Source organism: Prunus mume, linkage group LG2 (genome assembly GCF_029339155.1).
Source record: "Prunus mume cultivar Tortuosa linkage group LG2, ASM2933915v1, whole genome shotgun sequence".
Lineage (NCBI taxonomy): Eukaryota > Viridiplantae > Streptophyta > Magnoliopsida > Rosales > Rosaceae > Prunus > Prunus mume.
Genome location: NC_142699.1, coordinates 44,610,026 through 44,631,118, shown reverse-complemented (window position 1 = coordinate 44,631,118; position 21,093 = coordinate 44,610,026). Strand labels below are relative to the sequence as shown.

General features: G+C 35.7%; 1 protein-coding gene and 1 long non-coding RNA gene across 2 annotated transcripts; both read left to right on the top strand.

Annotated features, from left to right (window-relative positions):
- Window positions 1–1,041: 1,041 nt before the first annotated feature.
- LOC103322301 (3-beta hydroxysteroid dehydrogenase/isomerase family protein) lies at window positions 1,042–7,980 on the top strand. The gene is made up of 12 exons (XM_008224206.3): window positions 1,042–1,373; window positions 2,355–2,444; window positions 2,539–2,672; window positions 2,782–2,952; window positions 3,347–3,463; window positions 3,566–3,645; window positions 4,385–4,580; window positions 5,232–5,349; window positions 5,928–6,102; window positions 6,203–6,359; window positions 7,372–7,438; window positions 7,535–7,980. The coding sequence occupies exons 1-12, from the start codon at window positions 1,115–1,117 to the stop codon at window positions 7,738–7,740; spliced, it is 1,770 nt and encodes a 589-aa protein (XP_008222428.2). The 5' UTR covers window positions 1,042–1,114; the 3' UTR covers window positions 7,741–7,980.
- Window positions 7,981–18,172: 10,192 nt separating this feature from the next.
- Window positions 18,173–20,687, top strand: LOC103322302 (uncharacterized). Its single transcript, XR_513448.2, has 3 exons — window positions 18,173–18,693; window positions 19,131–19,188; window positions 20,150–20,687. It is a non-coding gene; the product is annotated as an uncharacterized LOC103322302 (long non-coding RNA).
- Window positions 20,688–21,093: the final 406 nt, after the last annotated feature.

Here is a 21,093-nt window from a genome sequence, read left to right as displayed (position 1 = left end):
GCAGGAGGCCACGAGATTTTTTTAGAACAGACGAGGCATTTCCAGAGGGAGTGCCCTATGTTAAGGGGTACTGCTGTTTCAAGATTTGTTGCCCCACACGGGTGTGAGTGAAAGAACTTAACCAATTAAGTCATATCCCAATGACATTTCTTTGGTTAAAATAAGGAATAACATATGAGAGAAATAATGAAAGAGTAAGGAGGAATAAAGAATAAGGGACTAGAGAATACTAGTCATAATGAAAATTGAAATCTTAAAAATAAAAGCAATTTTAAATAGTTTTTTTTTTTTTTCCTTCATAAATTCTCCTTAAGTTCTCTATCCATCTCCTTTCATTTCTTCCATATATTTTTCTCAGTCTTTAACTAAAAACTAAAAATTCAAAATAAAATGATTACCAAACAAGGCTTTAAAATCACCACTCAACTGAGGAACTACTTAATATATTTCTCCCATTCCTTTGTTTTTTTTTTTTTTTGGCCACCCATTCCTCTCAGTCATCCTCTTCTTTAGAAACATTTACTTAATTGACATTAATTGGATTGCCATTTTGGCTTTAATTTTTGAAAATGTGGGGACTTAAACTGTTTTAATTAGCGAATCTTCTACATATTTCATTTATTTATTTATCACAAGATAATATTACATGTGACACTATTGGATGAAAAATTGGGCAAAATGTATATAAAAAACAATCCACGATATCTAGTAAATTTCAAAATAAAATAAAAATAGTTCAAATTTCAAAATAAAATAAAATTAGTACCCAAAAAAAAATTAGGAGAAAATTGTCAGTGAAATTAGCATAAATCGGTGAAAAAACCTAAACAAAAAGGATCCGAGTGAGGAGGCAGCCAAGCCAACCACTTTCGCAATCCAATTATCAGTTTATTGACCTAAAAAAACGGCCGAAAGCGGCACGCACCCGATTTATGGACCCTACTTTTTTCTTTTTCTTTTTTTTTTGGGGTCGATATGGACCCTAAACCCTATGGACCCCACCTCAGTAGCGTAAAGAAACAAACAAATCACGACTCACCATTTCACTCTAATTTCCGCGCCAAACTGACACACACACACTCTCTCTCTAGAAAATCCCTGGTTTCTGGCGAAAATGGCGATGGACGATCGGTTAGCGGAGCTGAACCCTAAGCCGAGAACCTGCGTGGTCTTCGGTGGCCGAGGCTTCCTCGGGAGATCGCTGGTCCTCAGGCTCTTGAAACTCGGCAAGTGGATCGTTCGAGTCGCCGATTCGACTCAGTCTCTCCATCTCGATCCCTCCGAGCGCGACTCGCTCCTTTCGCAAGCTCTCTCCTCTGGCATCGCTTCCTTACACGGCGTCGATGTTCGCGACAAGTCTCAAATCATCACTGGTAAAATATTTTCGGAGTTTCTTTGTTCATTTGTTTTCCTTTTCGTGTTTGTGTTCGTGTTTGGTTGGTTCCTGTCTGAGAAAATGCGAGAAAATTTTGAAAGAATTTGTAGGCTTAGGACTGAACTGGTCCAAGTGCTTGATTCCGGCTTTAAGTATTAGGTTTTGATTTATTAATTCGTTTTATAGTTTTCATTAAAAGGGGGTGAAAAATGCAATTTAGAATAAAAGTTGAACAGAGTTCGAAAGTATTAGGAGTTTTTCAACATTAAAAGTAGGTAGAAATAAGAATTAATGGGATTAAGAGATATAACCATGAAAAACAAAAAGATAAAATCTTTCAAGAATTATGGGAAACCAGACTGAAGGAATGGACAAATAAACCTAAAATTAATGTACAAATGTCGTATTTGTCAAAACGTCTGATTTACAAATATTGTATCTGTCAAAACGTCTGATTTACAAATGTTGTATTTGTCAAAACGTCTGATTCATACCTCAACGCCAATGTTTTACTCAGGTAGTGTTTGGTTGCTGAGTGACCATTAGAATGGAATCCAAATAGGAATGAAATGTGGACATGGTAAGAGGATAAATTGAGAATTTGTACAAAAGGTCCCTTAATATCATCTTACCCTTGATTATTTGCAATCTTTTCAAAATTTCTTTAACTTAAAATCCCTAAAAAGCTATCTACCATAAACCGGCTAATGGCCAGATGAACCCCACCTTGGTCATGGAACAGGAGAGAAGAAAATTGTAAGTTTTCATTTTTTTTCTTCCATTTAAGAAATAAGGGTAAAATAGTTATGATGAAATTTGATGGGATATAATCTGAGCAGTACTTGATAGCCCTTGCCTTTAGCTATATGGGTAACTTCTTTCCCTTGATATCTGGTTAGGAGATTTTTGTCATTTCCTATAATATCAAAACTTGAGTTTCGAAATTAACTGTGGATATTATGACTGACATCTCTTGCAGCTATCGAAGGTTCATCTGTAGTGTTCTATTTCGATGGGGCTGATTTACGTACAGACGATTTTTACCACTGCTATATGATTGTTGTTCAAGGTACATCCCTACTTATGAAGGAACAAATCCCATTTTTTGGCCATGCATAATTTGGTGGAATTACTGATTAATTTCATCTAAAATACTTGTTTAGGTGCAAAAAATGTTATCAGTGCTTGTCGAGAGTGCAAAGTTAGACGGCTAATATACAACAGTTCTGCAGATGTAGTTTTTGATGGATTGCATGATATAAATAACGGAGATGAATCCTTGCCTTACCCTTGGAAAGTATGGTCATTGTCAATGGACTTCTTGTTCATGTTAATAGTGGAACATTGCCTACTTTTTCTTTTCTACTAAACTTTCTTTCTTATTTGGTTTCTGATCCTTGCTACAGTTTGATGATATGTTGAGTGACTTCAAGGCCCAAGCAGAAGCACTTGTCCTGCGTTCTAATGACATTGATGGTCTTTTAACATGTGCACTTCGGCCTAGCAATGTATTTGGACATGGAGACTCACATCTTGTGCCATTTTTAGTTAATTTGGCAAAATCTGGCTGGGGAAAGGTAAACAAAAGATTTGGAGAAAGGGAATCTAACTGTTTGTTCATTTGATCACATCTACTGTTTTACATATCCTTTGTTAACGTTGGAGCTTTAGTTTTGTATCATACATAATTGATGTTTGTATATCACCAACAATTAATACCAACTGAAATGTATAATAATTCCCTTCTCTCTCTCTCTCTCTCTCTCTCTCTCTCTCTCCTCCCCTCTTCCTTTACCATTTTTTTCTTTCTCTGTATTTTTTACACCCAAAATAGGGGCAAGTTATGCATATGCTGCAGATAGTAACTTGTTCATCATGTGGTTTAATATCTTATCCTTCCATAGTCGTGAGATTCTAAGACATGAAAAACAGTCTTTCAGTCTTTTAAAGTAACATAGATTCTCATTTCAGTTTATTATAGGGAGTGGCGAAAACAGATCGGATTTTACATACGCTGAGAATGTTACTCATGCTCATATCTGTGCAGAAGAAGCTCTGGATAACCGGATGGTCTCTGCGGCTGGAAAGGTACTCCTACAATTAGAGTCTCTTGGGTGTGTAAAGCATCTAATTTTTCAGTTTCTACTAGGTCCATGGATAAGGATGTATTCCTTTGTAATCAATCTGCAGGCTTTTTTCATCACAAATCTTGAGCCTGCAAATTTTTGGGAGTTTGTAACACTCATCTTGGAAGGCCTGGGATATCAAAGGTAAATCAAGCATTCTTATATTCTTCTATGAGAGATTTTACACTCATCTTGCATGCATTATTTGATGTAGGACACTGGTAAGAGAAAGGAAGGGAAGAGAGATAGAGACCTACTCCAGCATATTTAATTGGCCCAAAGGCGAATTGGAATCACTCCAATATAGAAATTAGAAAACCAATGAGGGTTTAGTTGAGTGATCAGGCCCGTGGTTTGCTCCCACATTGTCTGGGGTTTTATTTCTCTAGGTACCTATCTAGCTATTTGTTAGAGTTTCCTGCCTCCTGAAGAGTTTTTGGGTTTGGTATGGGTCCCCAGTTCTTAACGCGAGCCTGCAAAGCTGGTTTGGGGGATTTTAGGTTATAAAGGAACAGATAGATAGCTTATAAAAATTGTCATTGTATCAGCCTTCAGCATCACATTGTAGTTGTTTTGGAATCACTCCAAGTCAACCCATGATTCACACGAGCATGAAATGACAAGCACTTACGTTTCTATGAATATTGAAAAAATTAGTTTCTTTTCAAATCCTAAATTGACCAATTTAATTTAATTTTATCTTCACATTTTGCTGCTTCCAATATGTGATCTTCTGTATTGGCATCTTCTATGTGCTTTCGCTTGAATACTGCTGTGGACTAAAGTGCTGGAGACACTCTTGGTTTTTTTCTTTTGATGTTTGTTTGGGATCTTCTTTGTTCTTTTGAATTCAGTTTTGTTTCCTTTTTCCCAATGATTGCAGGCCATTAGTGAAAGTTCCTGCTAAGATGGCTCGGTATATTCTTTTGTTCTTCAAATTGATGACTGAAAAGTATGGATTGATAAAACACAACCATTCAATGTCAGCTCATTACACTCAATTAGCTTCACATACTAGAACTTTTGACTGCACTGCTGCTCGAAACCAGATTGGGTACTCACCAGTTGTCTCACTGGAAGTAAGTCATTCGTTTATTTTTGTCTATCCTTCATGTCTTTCACATGCATCTATTCTTGTCCTCTCCGTTTGTTGTTTTTGAACCTTCTCTTTTCGGTTTAGCTGTTTTTTTTTGTTCTTCTATCAAATATAAATTTTCAAGAATTGAGACTTAATCATGATATCTACAAAAATTCATTTGTCTTGCTTAAGACCTGCAAGTACATATTGTTATCAGAGGGCCTGCAAAAGCTTGAAATCGCTGTTGTTGTTCATTCAGTTGCAACCTCTCTCTGCCATGTCCAATGGAAGAGATCTGTCTGTTATGTTTTTCTCTTGAAAGTTCTCTTTTGCATGGATAACACCCTGTTAGATTTTCAATTGAACCTTCTGACCTTTAAAAGTTGTCTTGGCTAGTCAGGCCCCAATATGTTCCTTGTCCAGGCACATATTGTAATCTGCATCTTGAGCTGTATTTGATTGCTTCTAGGACATAGAAGAAGCTCAATGAAGGCTGGTTTCTATTCCTTTCGTTTTGAAAATGATTTTTCCTAATGATTGTTAGATATGAAGTTGGCATTAGTGTGTATTGTCATATATTTATTTCTTATTGCAAAGCATGAAAATTCAAGGTATAAATTTCTGTTCGTCTGTGCTGGTTACCTGTGTACAGGAGGGTGTCAAATTAACCATTGAATCATTCTCTCATTTAGCCAAATATTCATCTTTCACAAGTTACAGTGACTTTAATGAGCAATCAAAAGTGGAGAAGCTGCTAGGCAGTGGAGAAGGTTGTTTTCCGTTGTACCATATTATTTGTGCTCTATTTTGTTATCAGTTACACATTATTTTCAATATTCTTTTTGTGGTGGTGGTTTTTTTTGGGGGGGGAAGTGTGGTGTTGTGTCCCAGATGTTTTTTGACTCCTTATAACAAAAATTCTAGCTGGGTAGGGCTGGGCTTCTTGCCTTGGATCCTTGTGCCTGATTTTGGTGAGAGTGGTACGCGTCACATGTTAATTTGTTCTTGCATGGTGCCATACTAAGTAATATGTAATTTAGTCCACAGCTTTACTTAGGCTCATGAACAGGGTTTTGGATAATGTCAAACGTACCGAGTTAGCACCAGGAAGGATTTGCATTTTGGAACACGTCTTTGGATCAAACATGATCCATCATATGCGCTCGAATAGGCCCGAGGACCTTGTCCTCTCTTTTTTCACTCTTCTTTTTCCTTCAATGAAAGTTTGTTTCTTATAAATAAAAAAATGCATTCTAGACACTTTCATCAGAAGGTGTTTATTGTTTGATTGCTATCGTAAAATGTTTGATTGCGATTGTAGAATGACCTTGAAATGTATTGCCTGCAGTTGCAGACATTTTGCTGTGGCGTGATGAGAAGAAATCTTTTACTTATTTTCTCGCTTTGATTCTATTGTTTTACTGGTTTTTCCTTTGTGGAAGAACTTTTGCCTCATCTGTATCCAAGCTTCTGCTCTTGGTTTCATTTGGCCTTTATGGATATGGAATTCTACCACCAAAGATGTAAGTATTGATACTTATAAGCCTTTAGCTTGATTAACCTCTTAAATGCTAAAAGAGATCCATTCCTCCTATATCTACTGACCATAATGCCTTTGAACAGATTGGGTCTTACTGTCAAGAGTTTATCTTTATCTTGTTTTGAGATTCCTGAAATGGTAGTGAAAGACATGATTGCAACCATAGCATATTTGTGGAACAGAGGGGTTGGTTATATGAGACGACTGGCCCAGGGGGATGATTGGGATATTTTCTTCAAGGTATGGACTATGATAATTTGTTATTTTTAGTGAAGTGCATGTCACTGCAAAATTTGCCCAAATCATGCTTTATGTAATTTCTGTCTGTAACCTTTCCTGGGCACAGGGTATGAGCTTTGCAGGTGTAGTTGCTAAAACATAAGTGTATTAGGAAAATTTGACTATTCAGTTTAACTTTTATACCTACTATTTAAATTAACTATTAAGTTTCAACTGTTCAAGGTCAATACATCAAATGGGAGTACTAGTTAATAACCTTTTAACGCTACTTCCCAGTCCGATTGTGTCCCTTATTACTTTTAATACTTGTTGGAGAAATGATAATTGGGTGTCTTCATTGATTTTGAAATTCTAGACTGCTCTTGGTATTTGAATTGTCGGAAGTGGTCCTTGCTTTATAGTTTGTTATTTGTGTCAAGGAATGACATTTTCTTGTAGTTTAAATGGAATCTATGGCTTAAATAATATGTAGATGATTTTGGAGAAATCTAAATACGAAAGTTCAATCATGTATCCCAGCCTAAGGAAATTATTATTGTTCTTGAGGCGTGAAGTATGAACATGTTTGTTTGTCTTTTTCCCTGAATGACCTTTGACAAGGCTTGGTCCTTTTGACCAAAGCTGAATTGCAGATCCAGTTCAAAGAAGTTCGTATTGGTTTCCTTTTCTTTTCCCTTATATTTATTTGTCTACAAAATGTTTGCATCAACTTGATCTATAAGGAGTAAGGAGCTCAGCATTACTTTGTGAAATATGCTAAATCCATTGGATATTGTTAGTTATCCTAAATATGTACACTCTTTTTGTTATGTAAGTTCTTTTTGTCTTTTTCTTTCATTTCATTTATTCAAAATAACCATGATTAAACCTCTTTTATTTTATCAATTATCTTTCGTTTTTATAAGCACATTTTTATATTTCTATATGCAATCTTTATAAGATTGAGAGAGCTTCATTGACAGCAGTTATTCTCGTGCTAATATCTTACAATAATCTTTTGTAATCAATACAGTTTGCAGCTTCCCTGTATTTTCTCAAGCTGATTTCGTCACAAACCTTGACTGTGGTGATAGGTGTAGGTAAGGGAATGCTAGTTCACCATGCTAGAGTTAATCAATCTCTTATTAATTTGAACTTGGTAACTTCATATTGATCTTATTGGAAATATTTTGCAGCACTGGTGTTCGCTTTCACTCTGTTTTTCATTTACGAGCAGTATGAATCAGAGATAGATGGATTCGCGAAGCTTCTGTTCAATAGTACAATGTCGGTTTTTGGATTGTTGAGAACAAATGTACCTGCTTCTGTGCAACTATTTCTTGAAAACCATGGAATTTGGCGTCATGGTAAAGGGCATGCGACAATTAAGCATCAGAAATAGTTGCCACTATCACCTGAACGGCTTTCGGGCAGAGTTTTTCTAACTGTATAAATTCAGTATTCTGTTAGCTTAGGGTTGTATGGAAATTTAGATTTTGGGTAAACCCAACAAAAGAAGTACCACATTAACTCTTGCCCTTTTGTTAGTGTTAACCATAAAGTTTAGGCTCTATGTAAATGATTTTAGGTTTATTGTTGAATAGTTCTATTAATTATTTTCTAGCCTCTCATATTATTTCTAGCCCCATGTTATTGTTTTTAGCCCCTCTATTGATTATTTTCCTCCACTCTGATTTCGTCTTGGGTTTTTTAGATTTTAGGGTTAATCGTTTTATTAGTCCTTGAATTTAGACTTGATTTGCATTTGAATCCCTCAATTTCTAAAATGGTTCTCGTGGTTCTGTTAAATGCAGGGGCAAAATGATATTTTTGTATCAAAATTGATAAAAATATGAAGAAAAAATTAAAAAAATTTAAAAAAAATTAAAATTAAACGCTCTCCCCCTTTATCTTGATTTCTACTCCCCCCAAACATGATATATTTTTTGTTGGTTTTTTTATTATTTTATTTTATTGTTATTTTCAAGATATTATTCATTTTTTTGGTTTTAATATAAAAATATCATTTTGCCTTTGTATTTAATAGAAAAAGTTAACAAAATTGACGGTATGACCATTTATCCTAACGAAAGTGAAGTTAAAGGACCACTGGAACTATTTTGGAAATTGAAGGACTAAAATGCAAATCGGGTTTAAATTCAGGGACTAATAAAACGATTAATTCATCTATATTAATAATTTTTTTTCAAAGGTTTGGGAGTGGAGATTCTGTGATTCTTCATCACCTTCTTCTTCCTTACTGACTTCGAATTTCATTGAAAACAAAGATTCAATTTTTTTTATTTGTTTTTTGTGTGCTTAATATATATATATATATATAGAGAGAGAGAGAGAGAGAGAGAGAGAGAGAGTTGTTCTCTACTACGGACATCCGTATTTTTTCTAACGTCCGGACTTTTGCCTTCTTTGTGCTAATAAATCAACCCAAACACTTTTATCACTTTTCTAGGTAAAGGTAGAATAGAAACCATGTTCTGCCAATACTTAAAAGTCAAACATCACCTCTAGATTGGGCTTTTCCTTCATTGGTGAACTGTATAGAGAATTTGGAGGCTGTTATGTGTGCTTTAGTGCCTTTTTTTTAATGATAAAAAAGAGAGATGCATAAAACAAAATGGAAATGGTTTCCTTTCCATTGAATGAATGAATTCATTCTGATTATGTGAAAAAAACAAAACGAGTCCGGACATTAAGCAGTTCCGGATGTCCGCACTAGAGAATAGTCCTACATATATATAAGGCAAGGGTGCGTTGGTTTAAATTAAGGGAGTTTCATTAAAACACCCAAAATGGGGGTTGAAATTATAAAAAAACCCAAGTACTATTTAAACATATAAACACACCCAAAACCCATCATTACACACATTCAAAACTCATTTATAAACACACCCAAAAAGTTGACTTTGGGGTTGATTTTGGGTGTGTTTCTATGTTTAAATAGTGCTTGGGTTTTTTTATAAATACATGTCTAGGATTGGGTTTATTTATAAATTTGTATTAAATTTAATAGAGTTTACTATTGTGGTAGATAATAATCTAATTTGGATAAGGTCAACCACTATATATTACCCTCCAAAATTACATTAATGTAAAACAACAAAAAATTATACTTTTTAATCAAATTCATTTAAATGGCAATTTTCTGCCGAGGAGGCCAACCTCAGTGGCGCCCAATTTAAATCCGCGGCCAGCCACAGCACCAAGGACCAACTATGGTGACCAACCACCTTGTTTGCCCAACTCCGTTGGCAATCTACCCCGTCGGCGACCGCCTCCTCTAAACTCAAAGGAGGAAACCTCGATCCCATACCACTACACCAACTTGTTTGTGTGATAGAGTTACAAAATATTAATATTACAAGTAAATTTTTTTAAAGAAAATATTCATTTTAATACCGATTCGAGAACCATTTATACAAAAGCTCTCATGCTCTCTAATTCTACATAAATATATCAATTTAAATTTATAAAAATTTACAAGTTTTAATCCTTTTAAACAATATATATACACACACACACAAAGCTAACGACGCGCAACAATTAGAATTTGTTCTTTAATTTGTGACTTGATTGTGATTTTACTATTTGGCTTTAGAAACAAAAATCATCATTATTATCATTTGTTTAAGAGTCTCATCAATAATTTAAACCACAAAAAAAAAATTAAATACAAATAAATAAAACACCATGTACAACAATCACAATTGGGTTAGGTTTATACAATAGAAACTCCAATGCAATGTATATTTTTATGTTACTCATATTGGTAATTTTAGACTAATAAAATATAAATTGCAATGTAGTGTGTATTTTTACGTTACTCTTATATTGGTATTTTTAGAATTATACAATAGACACTACAATGTAGTGTGTATGTTACTCTTATATTGGTATTTTTAGGTTTATAGAATAGAAAATGCAACACATTTTTTACTTTTATGTAACTCTAGTATTTGTATTTTTTTAGGTTTATAAAATAGAAACTGCAACGCTTTGTGTTTTTCTTATTATGATACTCTAGTATTTGTATTTGAAGATTGGGTATTAGATATAACTATCCTTACTAATTATTATTTGAGATATAGAGTATTTTTGTTTGGGTTTTAATACTTAGGAATCAAATTTTGCTTTGGATTAGGCCAAAGAGGAGGCCCGATTTATTGGCACAACTTAAAATAATCACTGAAAGGACAATGGTACTCTTCTTCTTTAAAATGATTGGGCTTTAAAGAGGATTGGAAATTTGTTGGGTAAGTTACTTAAGATTGACGCTCTGACTACTACTCAGAACGGAAAGGCTATAATGAGGGCTTAAAGTGATGAGGTTATTTGAGGAGGTCAAATCTCACCATCAACAAATGTAAAGAAATCATGTGACTTAAATATTTTAAATGTTTTGACGGTCGGATCAGTCTCCTCACTTTAACTCCTCATTGTAGAAGCTCCCCTACTCAGAATAGGGGTAAATTTGCTCGACTATGTGTGGAATTGGACCTCACAAAACCTCTTGAGGCTTTTATTCAAATTAACCAAGTGTGGTATAACATAGAGTATGAAGGTCTTCCTAATATCTGTTATTTGTGTGGCCATTATGGTCATAAAAGGGAGCATTGTACTTTGAAAGAGAAGTTTGCTTAAGACAACCTGGGGTAGACTCGTCTACAACTAGTCTGAAGGTGGGTGCAGATATTGTTATGGGTTAGGAAGAGAATAGTAAGGAGCTAGAAAATCTTCGAGGTACATGGATGAATGTCCTACCAAGGAGGCGACCAAAGAATATGTCTAAGGGGACGGGTAATCAAAGATCTGGCTCTAAGAACCAAGGCTCTTGATTTGATGCTTTGAGGAAGGTTAGTGAAGATTTTGGCTTTGATAATGTTGATTCTGGTGGTATGGCAATTCAAGGGACTACAGGGAAGTCTTATGTTTCTAAAAATGGTGCTGGTTTTGAAAAGAAAGTTTGGACTAAGGCTAGGCAAACTAATGTTGGAAACAGGGATGTGCTTAGTGATATTTCTAAACAGCCTAGTATGTAAGACCCGTGTCTTGGGGAAGCAAGAACGATGAGCAATCCCACATCGCTCGGGGAGGGAAAGGTGAAGTGCTTAAATGTGTGGACACTTCTCTTCCTAGCACGAGGCCTTTGGGAGCTCACCGCTTCGATTCTTAGGAACTCCGTTGCGAGTTGAGACTAGAGCAATCCTGGGATGGGTGACCCACGAAGTTGCTCGTGAGCTCAAACAAAACCGTGAGGGCAGAGAATGGGGCCTAAAGCGGACAATATCGTGCTAGAGTCGGGTCGTGACAAATGGTATCAGAGCGACCGAAGTGCGCTGGGCCCAAGGGTGGATTGTAAGACCCGTGTCTTGGGAAGCAAGAACGGTGAGCAATCCCACATCGCCGGGAGGGAAAGGTGAAGTGCTTAAATGTGTGGACACTTCTCTTCCTAGCACGAGGCCTTTGGGAGCTCACCGCTTCTTAGAACTCCGGTTAGCGAGTTGAGACTAGAGCAATCCCAGGATGGGTGACCCATGGAAGTTGCTCGTGAGCTCGAAACAAAACCGTGAGGGCAGAGAAGGGCCTTAAGCGGACAATATCGTGCTAGGGAGTCGGTCGTGACATAGTAAGCCAAGGGCTTCATGATTATTTGGTGGTAAAACAAATTTGGGTTTCTCTGGGTTTTCTAAAAGTAGTGTGAGCAATAAAGGCATGAAGGTTGTGGATGAGAGCAGAGCTTTTGTTTTCGACTCTGTGAATGCTTACATGGATTCTTGGGGGAAGGGTCAGAGTTTGTACCAGGAGAAGGCTGTCTATACATTTGGACATCAACCTCCAAATATAGCTAATAATGGTGATCATCATGGAAAGGATTGTGATCCTAAGGATGATGAGGATTATGTTGCTTCTTCTCTTCATGATGGTTTGCTTTTTGATGAAGGGATGGATATCTCAACAGGTAAGGTGAATGATTCCAATGGGAATGTGGTAAGCAATGCCTTCAACGATGTTGAAAGTATGCCGTTTGGCTTTTGATTGTAGGGTTTAGCTCTTGAGGTTTCTTTTTCTATTGTTTGTTTGTTGATGGATATTCTATATTGGAATGCTAGAGGTGCACCTTGCACTAAATTTAGATACACTATGATGGAATTGATTCGTGTTCATTGTGTTCATATTTTGTTTTTTTGTGAGCTGAGAATTGTGGGGCAAAAGCCCTTGATGTGGTGAAGTCACTGGGGTTTTCGTGCTTTGAGGTGGTTGATCCCGTTGGTTTTTTTGGTGGTCTTTGGCTCTTGTGGAATGATAGTAAGGTCAGAGTGAAAGCAATTGGTACTATTAATCAAACTATTTCTGCTTCTATTGCTTGGCCTGGTCAAAACCCTTGGTTATTTACTGCAATTTATGCCAAGCTTGTAGTTCTAAGAGATAAAAGTTATGGGACTACCTGAATTTTGTTTCTGAATGTCACCAGTTGCCTTGGATTCTTGCTGGGGACTTTAATGACATGCTAAATTATGATGATAAATTAGGGGGAGCTCCTCTTTGTAGACTTAAAGGTTCAGAAAGTGGTTTGATGATGATTGATCTTGGGTATCCTGGTCCTAAATTTACTTGGAGTAATAAAAGAGTTTTTGAAAGAATTGATCGAGCCGTTTTTAATGTACAGTGGCAAAGGGTTTTTGCTGAAGCTTTTGTTAAGCATTGCTGAAAACCAAATATGACCATTGTCCTATTAAGATAAGCCTCAAGTCTAGTTTCTCTTCTTCTCTTAATTTGCGACCTTTTCGGTTTAAGGCTATGTGGTTGGAACATGACCACTTTAAGGATTTTCTTAATCAGCAATGGGCTCTTATTGATGGGTCTGTTTTGGATAAAACCTGTGCTTTGGTGAAGCCTTTGTTGCTTTGGAACTCCATTGTTTTTGGGCACTTAAGGAAAAGGAAGGCTAGGCTTGTAGTTCGTTTGGCTGGTATCCATAAAGCTATTTGTCAAGGCAATAATTGTTTCCTTGATATCCTGGAAATCTTTCTTATTGATAAGTATAATAGTGTCCTTGAGCAGGAGGCATTGTTTTAGCAACAAAAGTCTCGTGTGAAGTGGCTGCAAGAAGGTGATCAAAATACAAAATTCTTTCACCTCGCCACCTTAATAAGAAGAATAAGAAACAAGATTGAAAGATTGAAAGGTGATAATGGGGAGTGGATTGAAGGAGTTGTTGGTCTTAAGGAGCTTGCTGTTAATTATTTTTTGGGGTTGTTTGTTCATGAGCAACGTAACTGCATCAATTGGGATCTTATCCTAATTTGTTTCCTATTATTGAGGCTATTGATTTGGCCAATCTTGTAAGAAGTATTGATTTTCTTGAGGTCAAAGAGAGTTTGTTTCATATTGGTGGTCTAAAAGCCCATGAAGTTGATGGTTTTCTTGCTTGTTTCTTCCAAAATCAGTCAAGCTTTTGTTTCTTGCAAGATTCCAGAAGGTTTGAACTCTACTTTGATCACTTTGGTTCCTAAAGTTGATAATCCTTCTTCCATATTGCATTTTAGGTCCATTAGTCTGTGTTGTACCTTATATAAAGTCAATTCTAAGGTTTTGGTTGCTTGACTGAGGCCTATTATGCCTATTTTGATCAGCCCCAGTCAGGTTAGTTTTGTGCCTGGGAGGCACATTACTAACAATGACAGGACCCGTCCCATATTCCCCCCTTGGAATCCGTGACAAACTCTGTTTCTGTCAGGCATTTGCCCAATGCCAAGCCCACTTACTAACATAACCATTTCGCCCCCGATTTATACAAAAATTGGGTCGAGATTTCAACCAAAATTTCGGCAAAATCTCCCCTAAAAAATGGATATTCCCAAATTATAAATACCTCCAAATAAGCGATAAATAATCCAAACAGCAGCACACACAATGCTAAAGCACACAATTTACAACATAGGCCTCCGGCTTCAAAATTGAACCCTACATGGGCAATATCAGAGCTTTCTACAAAACTTTAATTTATAGAAGTATTAGGAGTTTAAAAATGAAATAAATGAATATACTACAAGAAGTGGCGTGTGCTGTACATAATACTTGTCGTGGACCGGTGAATCTCGTCGAGATATAGCTTGGGGAGGCTCAAAACAGGAAATTGTCAGTGGACAAAAATAAAGTTTATAACATAAATTATATTTGAACATACTAATCCCACCGTTTTAGAAAAATGATGTAAACTATGCAATAAAATCCATTTTTATCCATATACCATTCTATACTTGAAACATTTAAATTCTCATGACACATATATATATATATACACACACACACACATCAAGAGATATGTACCATGGAAAACAATCCAACCTGAGGATCATTTATTCTCAACCACATGTCGGGATCCTGCATCTTACAAGTGGCTAGGGATGAGCAATCCAACCGAGGGACTATTGCTCCATAGCACGTACGCCGGGACCTTCATCGCATATGCATCTAATCCAATTATACGCGTAGACTAACATATTGACACACCTCCCAAAAAGTATATGTGTGCCCTGATGGGTCCCAAAGACCAACTATAATTCTTTTATATGATTCCATCATCCTTTTCATAACGAACCAGGAGAAGGTACAATACATGGTGTCTAGTCACACAAATCCCATATCTCAAACCATATATTTATACTCATATTAATAATACCCAATATCCTTCATGCGTAATCAAAGTACGACATAAAATCAATAAAACTTCACAACATCCCAATTCCAATAAAACACATTTCAACCCAACCAAAACATAGTTATGCATGCACTTGCCAATATGAAAATATTCATTTGAAAACAAAGTCCACTCACAACTAGTCCGAAGCAAACTCAACCTTTAAAGGGTTCTTCCAATTGTCATACGATAACCAAATTTGAATCTGAGCATACCATCAAGCTTGGGACGACATGCGGTTTGGTGATTTTTTAAACCGCAAACCAACCGCGTTTTGCGGTTTACATTGTAAACCGCAAAATGCGGTCGATTACCACGAACTAGCGGTTTAAAACCGCAAGTTCTCAAGCATTCACAAAAATATAAATTCACAACCTAAATAAATAAATACACAACCTCAATTTCTCAAGCATATATAAATTCACTATCTCCTCAACTTCTCAAGCATTCACAACCTAAGAAAATTAAAGTTACAATTCCAAGCATTCCAATTAAAGTTAAACCTTTCAAGCATTCCAATTCCAAATCCTTTAAAGTTGCAAACCAAAAGGAAAATGCAAAGCAAAATGAATTAAAGTTACAACCAAAAAGAAAAATTCAATTCAAAGTTAATTAAAGTTACAAACTAAAAGGAAAATGCAATGCACCAATGTTACAAACTAAAGTTACAAACTCAAGTGTTGATGGTGAGTGGATTTGAAGAACCCCGTTATGTTGTTTGAGCATCAATGATATCTATAAATAAAACAACATAGTTTAGTACATTTTATTATAAGAGGAAGCATAAATAAACTAATTACTTACAAGTTGTCATATGTTCTATTTCCTTGTAGAATTTAACCTTATCATCCGTACGGCTATACTTTGCGGTTTGCGGTAACCGCAAGTTTTGAAAATCAAATACAAACCGCAACCGCAAATGCGGTTCGGTTCTTAATACTGCAAATGCAGTTCGGTTTACTATGATTGCGGTTTCATTGAGGTAAATTGTCTGTTGGTTTTTGCGGTTTTTCAGTTTTTCGGTTTAAAATGCCACCCCTAGTGAATGGTGTGTTCAAGTTAAATGTTGATGACTCTCGCAAGGGTGGCACTGGCTGTATTGGTGTTGGTGGCATCATCCAAAATTCCCTATTGGGGGCTGGATGGGTAGTTTTGGTGTCAATTTGGGAAATGGACAAACACTGGATGCTAAACTCTGGGGGTTATTCTTTGGCTTGAAGCTTGCTGCTGCTAAAGGGGTGGCTGGGCTCTCTATTGAAATGGATTCTATAACTGATGTTCAGCTTATCAAGTAGCATGTTCCTAGTTGTCTTCATCCTTTTGCTGGGGTGATTGCAAGTTGTGTCGCTTTGATGAGTAAGTTTAAAACTGTTGAGCTTACTCATATTTACTTGCAAAAGAATGTTGCTGCAGATTATTTTTCAAATTGGAGTCATAATATGGATTTGGGGGTCTACTATTTTGATGAAGCTCCAGTTTAGATTAGTTATGTTCTTATTGATGATTTGTTGGGGGCTGTGAAGCCTCGGATGATTAGTGTTGGCTAGTTGTTTTTATTTCTAGGGTTATCCCTTTTCTTCATAATTAAAATATAAAAAATAAAAAAAAAGAAGGGAAAAAAAATTGAAAACACGTTCATAATTAGTAAAAACACAAATAAATAAAAAGAAATTGGAAAAACCGAATAGCGTAGCTATGAGGCAGCAAGATACTATAAAAGACCGACGACAATTGGCTCTTTCTCTCTTTCTCGCAATACCCACGACTGTTGCTGATTACCAAAGTACTATAATGATTACCAAAGTAATTATAATAAAAAAAAATTGTTTGACCTTCTTAAATAACCTTTAAGAATACAGATTCTCACAGGACGTGAAGATCGGAGGGAAGAGAAAACTAGAGACCCTAGCGATTCAAAACCCCAGGATGGAGAGAAGGAAGCGCGACGACGGCATGGACTAGGAGGTAGAAGTTATACTCAAACCCTAACCCTAGTCTCTCCTTGCAAGCTAGAGAGAATCCAAAATTGACAATTCACATACTTAAGGTTACAAGTTTTAATCCTTATAAACAATATATATACACACAAAACTAAAGATGCGCGACCATTAGAATTTGTTCTTAAATTTGTGACTTGATTGTGTTTTTACTATTTGGCTTTAGAAACAAAAATCATCATTATTATCATTTGTTTAAGAGTCTCATCCATATTTTAAACCACAACAAAAATTAAATACAAACAAATAAAACACCATGTACAACAATCACGATTGGCTTAGGTTAATACGATAAAAATTCTAGTGTAATGTGTACTTTTATATTATTCATATATTGGTAATTTTACACTTATAAAATATAAATTGCAATGTAGTGTGTATTTTTACATTACTCTTATATCGATATTTTTAGACTTATACAATAGAAACTACAATGTAGTGTGTGTGTGTTACTCTTATAATGGTATTTTTAGGCTTATAAAATAGAAAATGCAACACAATTTGTACTTTTATGTAATTCTATTATTAGTATTTTTTAGGTTTATAAAATAGAAACTGCAACGCATTTTGTTTTTTTATTTTTTTTGGTTACTCTTGTATTTGTATTTTAAGATTTTTATAATAAACGTTGCGTGATAGTCACTAATGTTGATTTAATTGGCGTTACAATTATATTGACTTACTTTACACTACTCTACTTGTGGTTCCTTTTTTTAACAAAAAATGATGAATTACATAATTTCATTATCACAAAAAATATAATTATTAACAAAACTAACATGAAAATATGATTTTAATTAGACTTCCTAATTTAGATTGGCAATCGTACATAAAAATTATACAATACAAAATAAACATTGCAACATAGTGTGTGCAAGGTAGTGTCTCTGAAATATAAAAATGAACTAGCAATACAAAAAAAGATGAAAATTTTAAATGGGGCAAAATTGTCAAATGAAGCCATTAAAGAGAACAAAAAGAATTTATAAAAGAAGGAAAAAAAACTGAAAACACGTTCATAATTGGGAAAAACATAAAAAAATAAAAAGAAATTGGAAAAACCGCGTAGAGTAGCTATGACGCGGCAAAGTACTATAAAAGACCGATGACCGACGACATTTGGCTCTCTCTCTCTCTTTCTCGCAATCCCACGACTATCGCTGTCTCTCTCTCTCTCTCTCTCTCATTTTCAAATTTGAATCGTCTCTCTCTCTCTGACGCTCTACGTCAAATATCGTCGATCAACTGGTCGCCGGATCAAATGGCCGACGCCGACGAGCTTGACGAAATCGTCCGCCGAAAGCTGACGGCTTTGATCTCAAGAGTTACCCAGGAAATCGAATTCCGTTGGGGCGACGAGTGCCTTCCACTGCCGAGAATACTTCTTCATGTTCTGGATCCAGTGGAGGCCCTCATTTCTTTTGAATTGCAGAGAATAAAAAACTCTCCGGCTTGGGAAGCCGCGGAAAGAAAGCGGAAAATCAGAAATTTGATGGCCATGCGTTGAATTTTGTTTCTTTTCTTTCTGACATTTTTTCTTAATTAGGGTTTTTTTTTTTTTTTGTGTGTGTGTTCAGGGCCCGATGGACTTGGTTTCGACTGCACTGCAGCTCAAAACGAGATTGGATACTCACTGGAAGTAAGTTTTCCTATGCATCTATTCCTATCATGTCTGTTGGTTGTTTGTGATCTTTCTTTATTCGTTCACATGTTTTTTTCTTCTTCTATCAACATAGAGATTTTCAAGTCATGATATTTAAAAAATTCATAAGACTTGATTGCAAAAGCTTGAAATTGCTGTTATTATTCATTCAGTTGCAACTTCTCTCGCTTGTGACTTGTCTGATATGTTTCTCTCCATGTTCAATATACTTTTGAAAATTATTTCCCACCATTTCATTGTGCTTTGATTTAACATCCTTTTTGTTACATCTTACATGTCCATCTGACATTTAAAAGTATCATAAGACTTGATTGCAACCATCCTTTTTCCAAAGGGTTTATCTTTATCTTGTTTTGGATCCCTGAAATGGTAGTGAAAGACATGATTGTGACCATAGCATATTTGTGGAACAGAGGGGTTTGTTATATGAGACTACTGGCCCTAGGTGATGATTGGGAAAATTTCTTCAAGGTATGGACTACGATAATATATTATTTTGAGTGAAGTGCATGACTCTACAAGTATTTTTCCAATTTCATGTTTCATGTAATTTCTGTCTATAACCTTTTTCGAGCACAGGGTATGAGCATTGCAGGTTTAGTTAAAATTCTTTGGTGTATTAGGAAAATTTGACTACTCAATTTAGCTTTTATATTTAACTATTCAATTTGGAGTGTTTAAGTTAATTACACTGCAATTGACTGTGAGTGCTAGTTAAGAAGCTTCGAATGCTACTTCCAAAACCTATTGTGTAACTTACTTATAATACTTGTTGGAGAAATGATAATTAGGTGTCTTAGTTGATCCTAAAATGATGGAATGCTCTTGGCATTTGAATTACAGCAGTGGTGCTTGCTTTATTGTTTGTTATTTGTGTCAAGGAAATATGTTTTTTTTTCTTTCCCCATAGTTAAATGCAGGCTATGGCTTAAGTAATATGTAACTGATTTTGGAGATAACGAAATATGAAAGTTCAATAATGTAACCCAGCTTAGGGAAATCTTTGTTGTTGTTGAGGCGTGAAGTACGAGTATGTATGTTTGCCTTTTTCCCTGAATGAAATTTGACATAAATATCAGATCTTTAGCATTCTTCAGTATCTTTAAAAACAATAGCGCACAATCAAGGCTCAGTCATTTCAATACCTCCATCTTTACTTGGTCCTTTTGACTAAAGATGAATTGCAGATCCAGTTCAAAGAAGTTTGCATTGAATTTCTTTTCCTTTTCCTGTATTCATTTGTGTACAAATTGGTTGCATCAACTTGATACATTTCTTTAATTTTACCACAGTTGTTTTATCAATAAATCTCTCGTTTCTATGGGCAAATTTTGATATTTCTTTGTTCAATCTTTGATATGTATGGAGAGTTTCATTGACAGCAGTTGTTCTTTTGCGGACATCTTACAATAATCTTTTGTGATCAATGCAGTTTGCAGCTTCCCTCTATTTTCTCAAGTTGATTTCGTCACACTGTGGTGATTGGTGTATGTAAGGGAATGCCAGTTTCACCATGCTAGAGTTAATCAGTCTCATATTAATTTGAACTTTGGAACTTCATATTGATCTTGTTGGATATATTTTGCAGCACTGGTGTTAGCTTTCATGCTGTATTCCATATACGAGCAGTATGAATCAGAAGTTGCGAAGCTTCTGTTCAATAGTATAATGCTGGTTTTTGGATTTTTTAGAACAAATCTACCTGCTTCTGTGCATCTATTTCTTGAGAAACATGGAATTTTGATGCGTCATATGTGACAATTAGCATCTGAAGTAGCTGCCACTACCACTTGGATGGCATTTGGGCATAGTTTTTCTAACTGGACAAATTCAATGTTCTGCTAGTTTAGGGTTGTATGAAAATATAAATTTCGTGTAAACCCAACAAAATAATTACCACATTACAGACTCTTCTCCTTTTGTTAGTGTTAACCTTAAAGTTTAGGCGGTATAAATCATTGCCTTTGTCACGTCTGTGCGCTATAAATAGCAGGATTGAGTGCTTTATGTCAGTTCGATGCTATCGTCTTTTCTTTTTTGGTCGAAATCTGTAAATTTCATTGTAAGGGAGACAAAGCAGTGAACTCAATGAATGATTTCAAACAAATGCCATATAAAATGGCATAACGCCCACTACAGAAACTTACAAACAGGCGTAAAGCCCATTGATGGCAAAATGCCTACTATTGACATAGAGTCCACAGAAGGCGTAAAGTTCGATGCTAACAAGCTTTGTATTTGTTATTTGGCAAAAACGCGTTTTTGGTTTTTGTAGTTTGCCATTTTACCACTACAACTTTGATCCATGTCTAGAGCAACTGCCGTTAATTATTGAGGGGCATTTCAGTCCAAAGACAAAGGTAACCAAAACCCCCC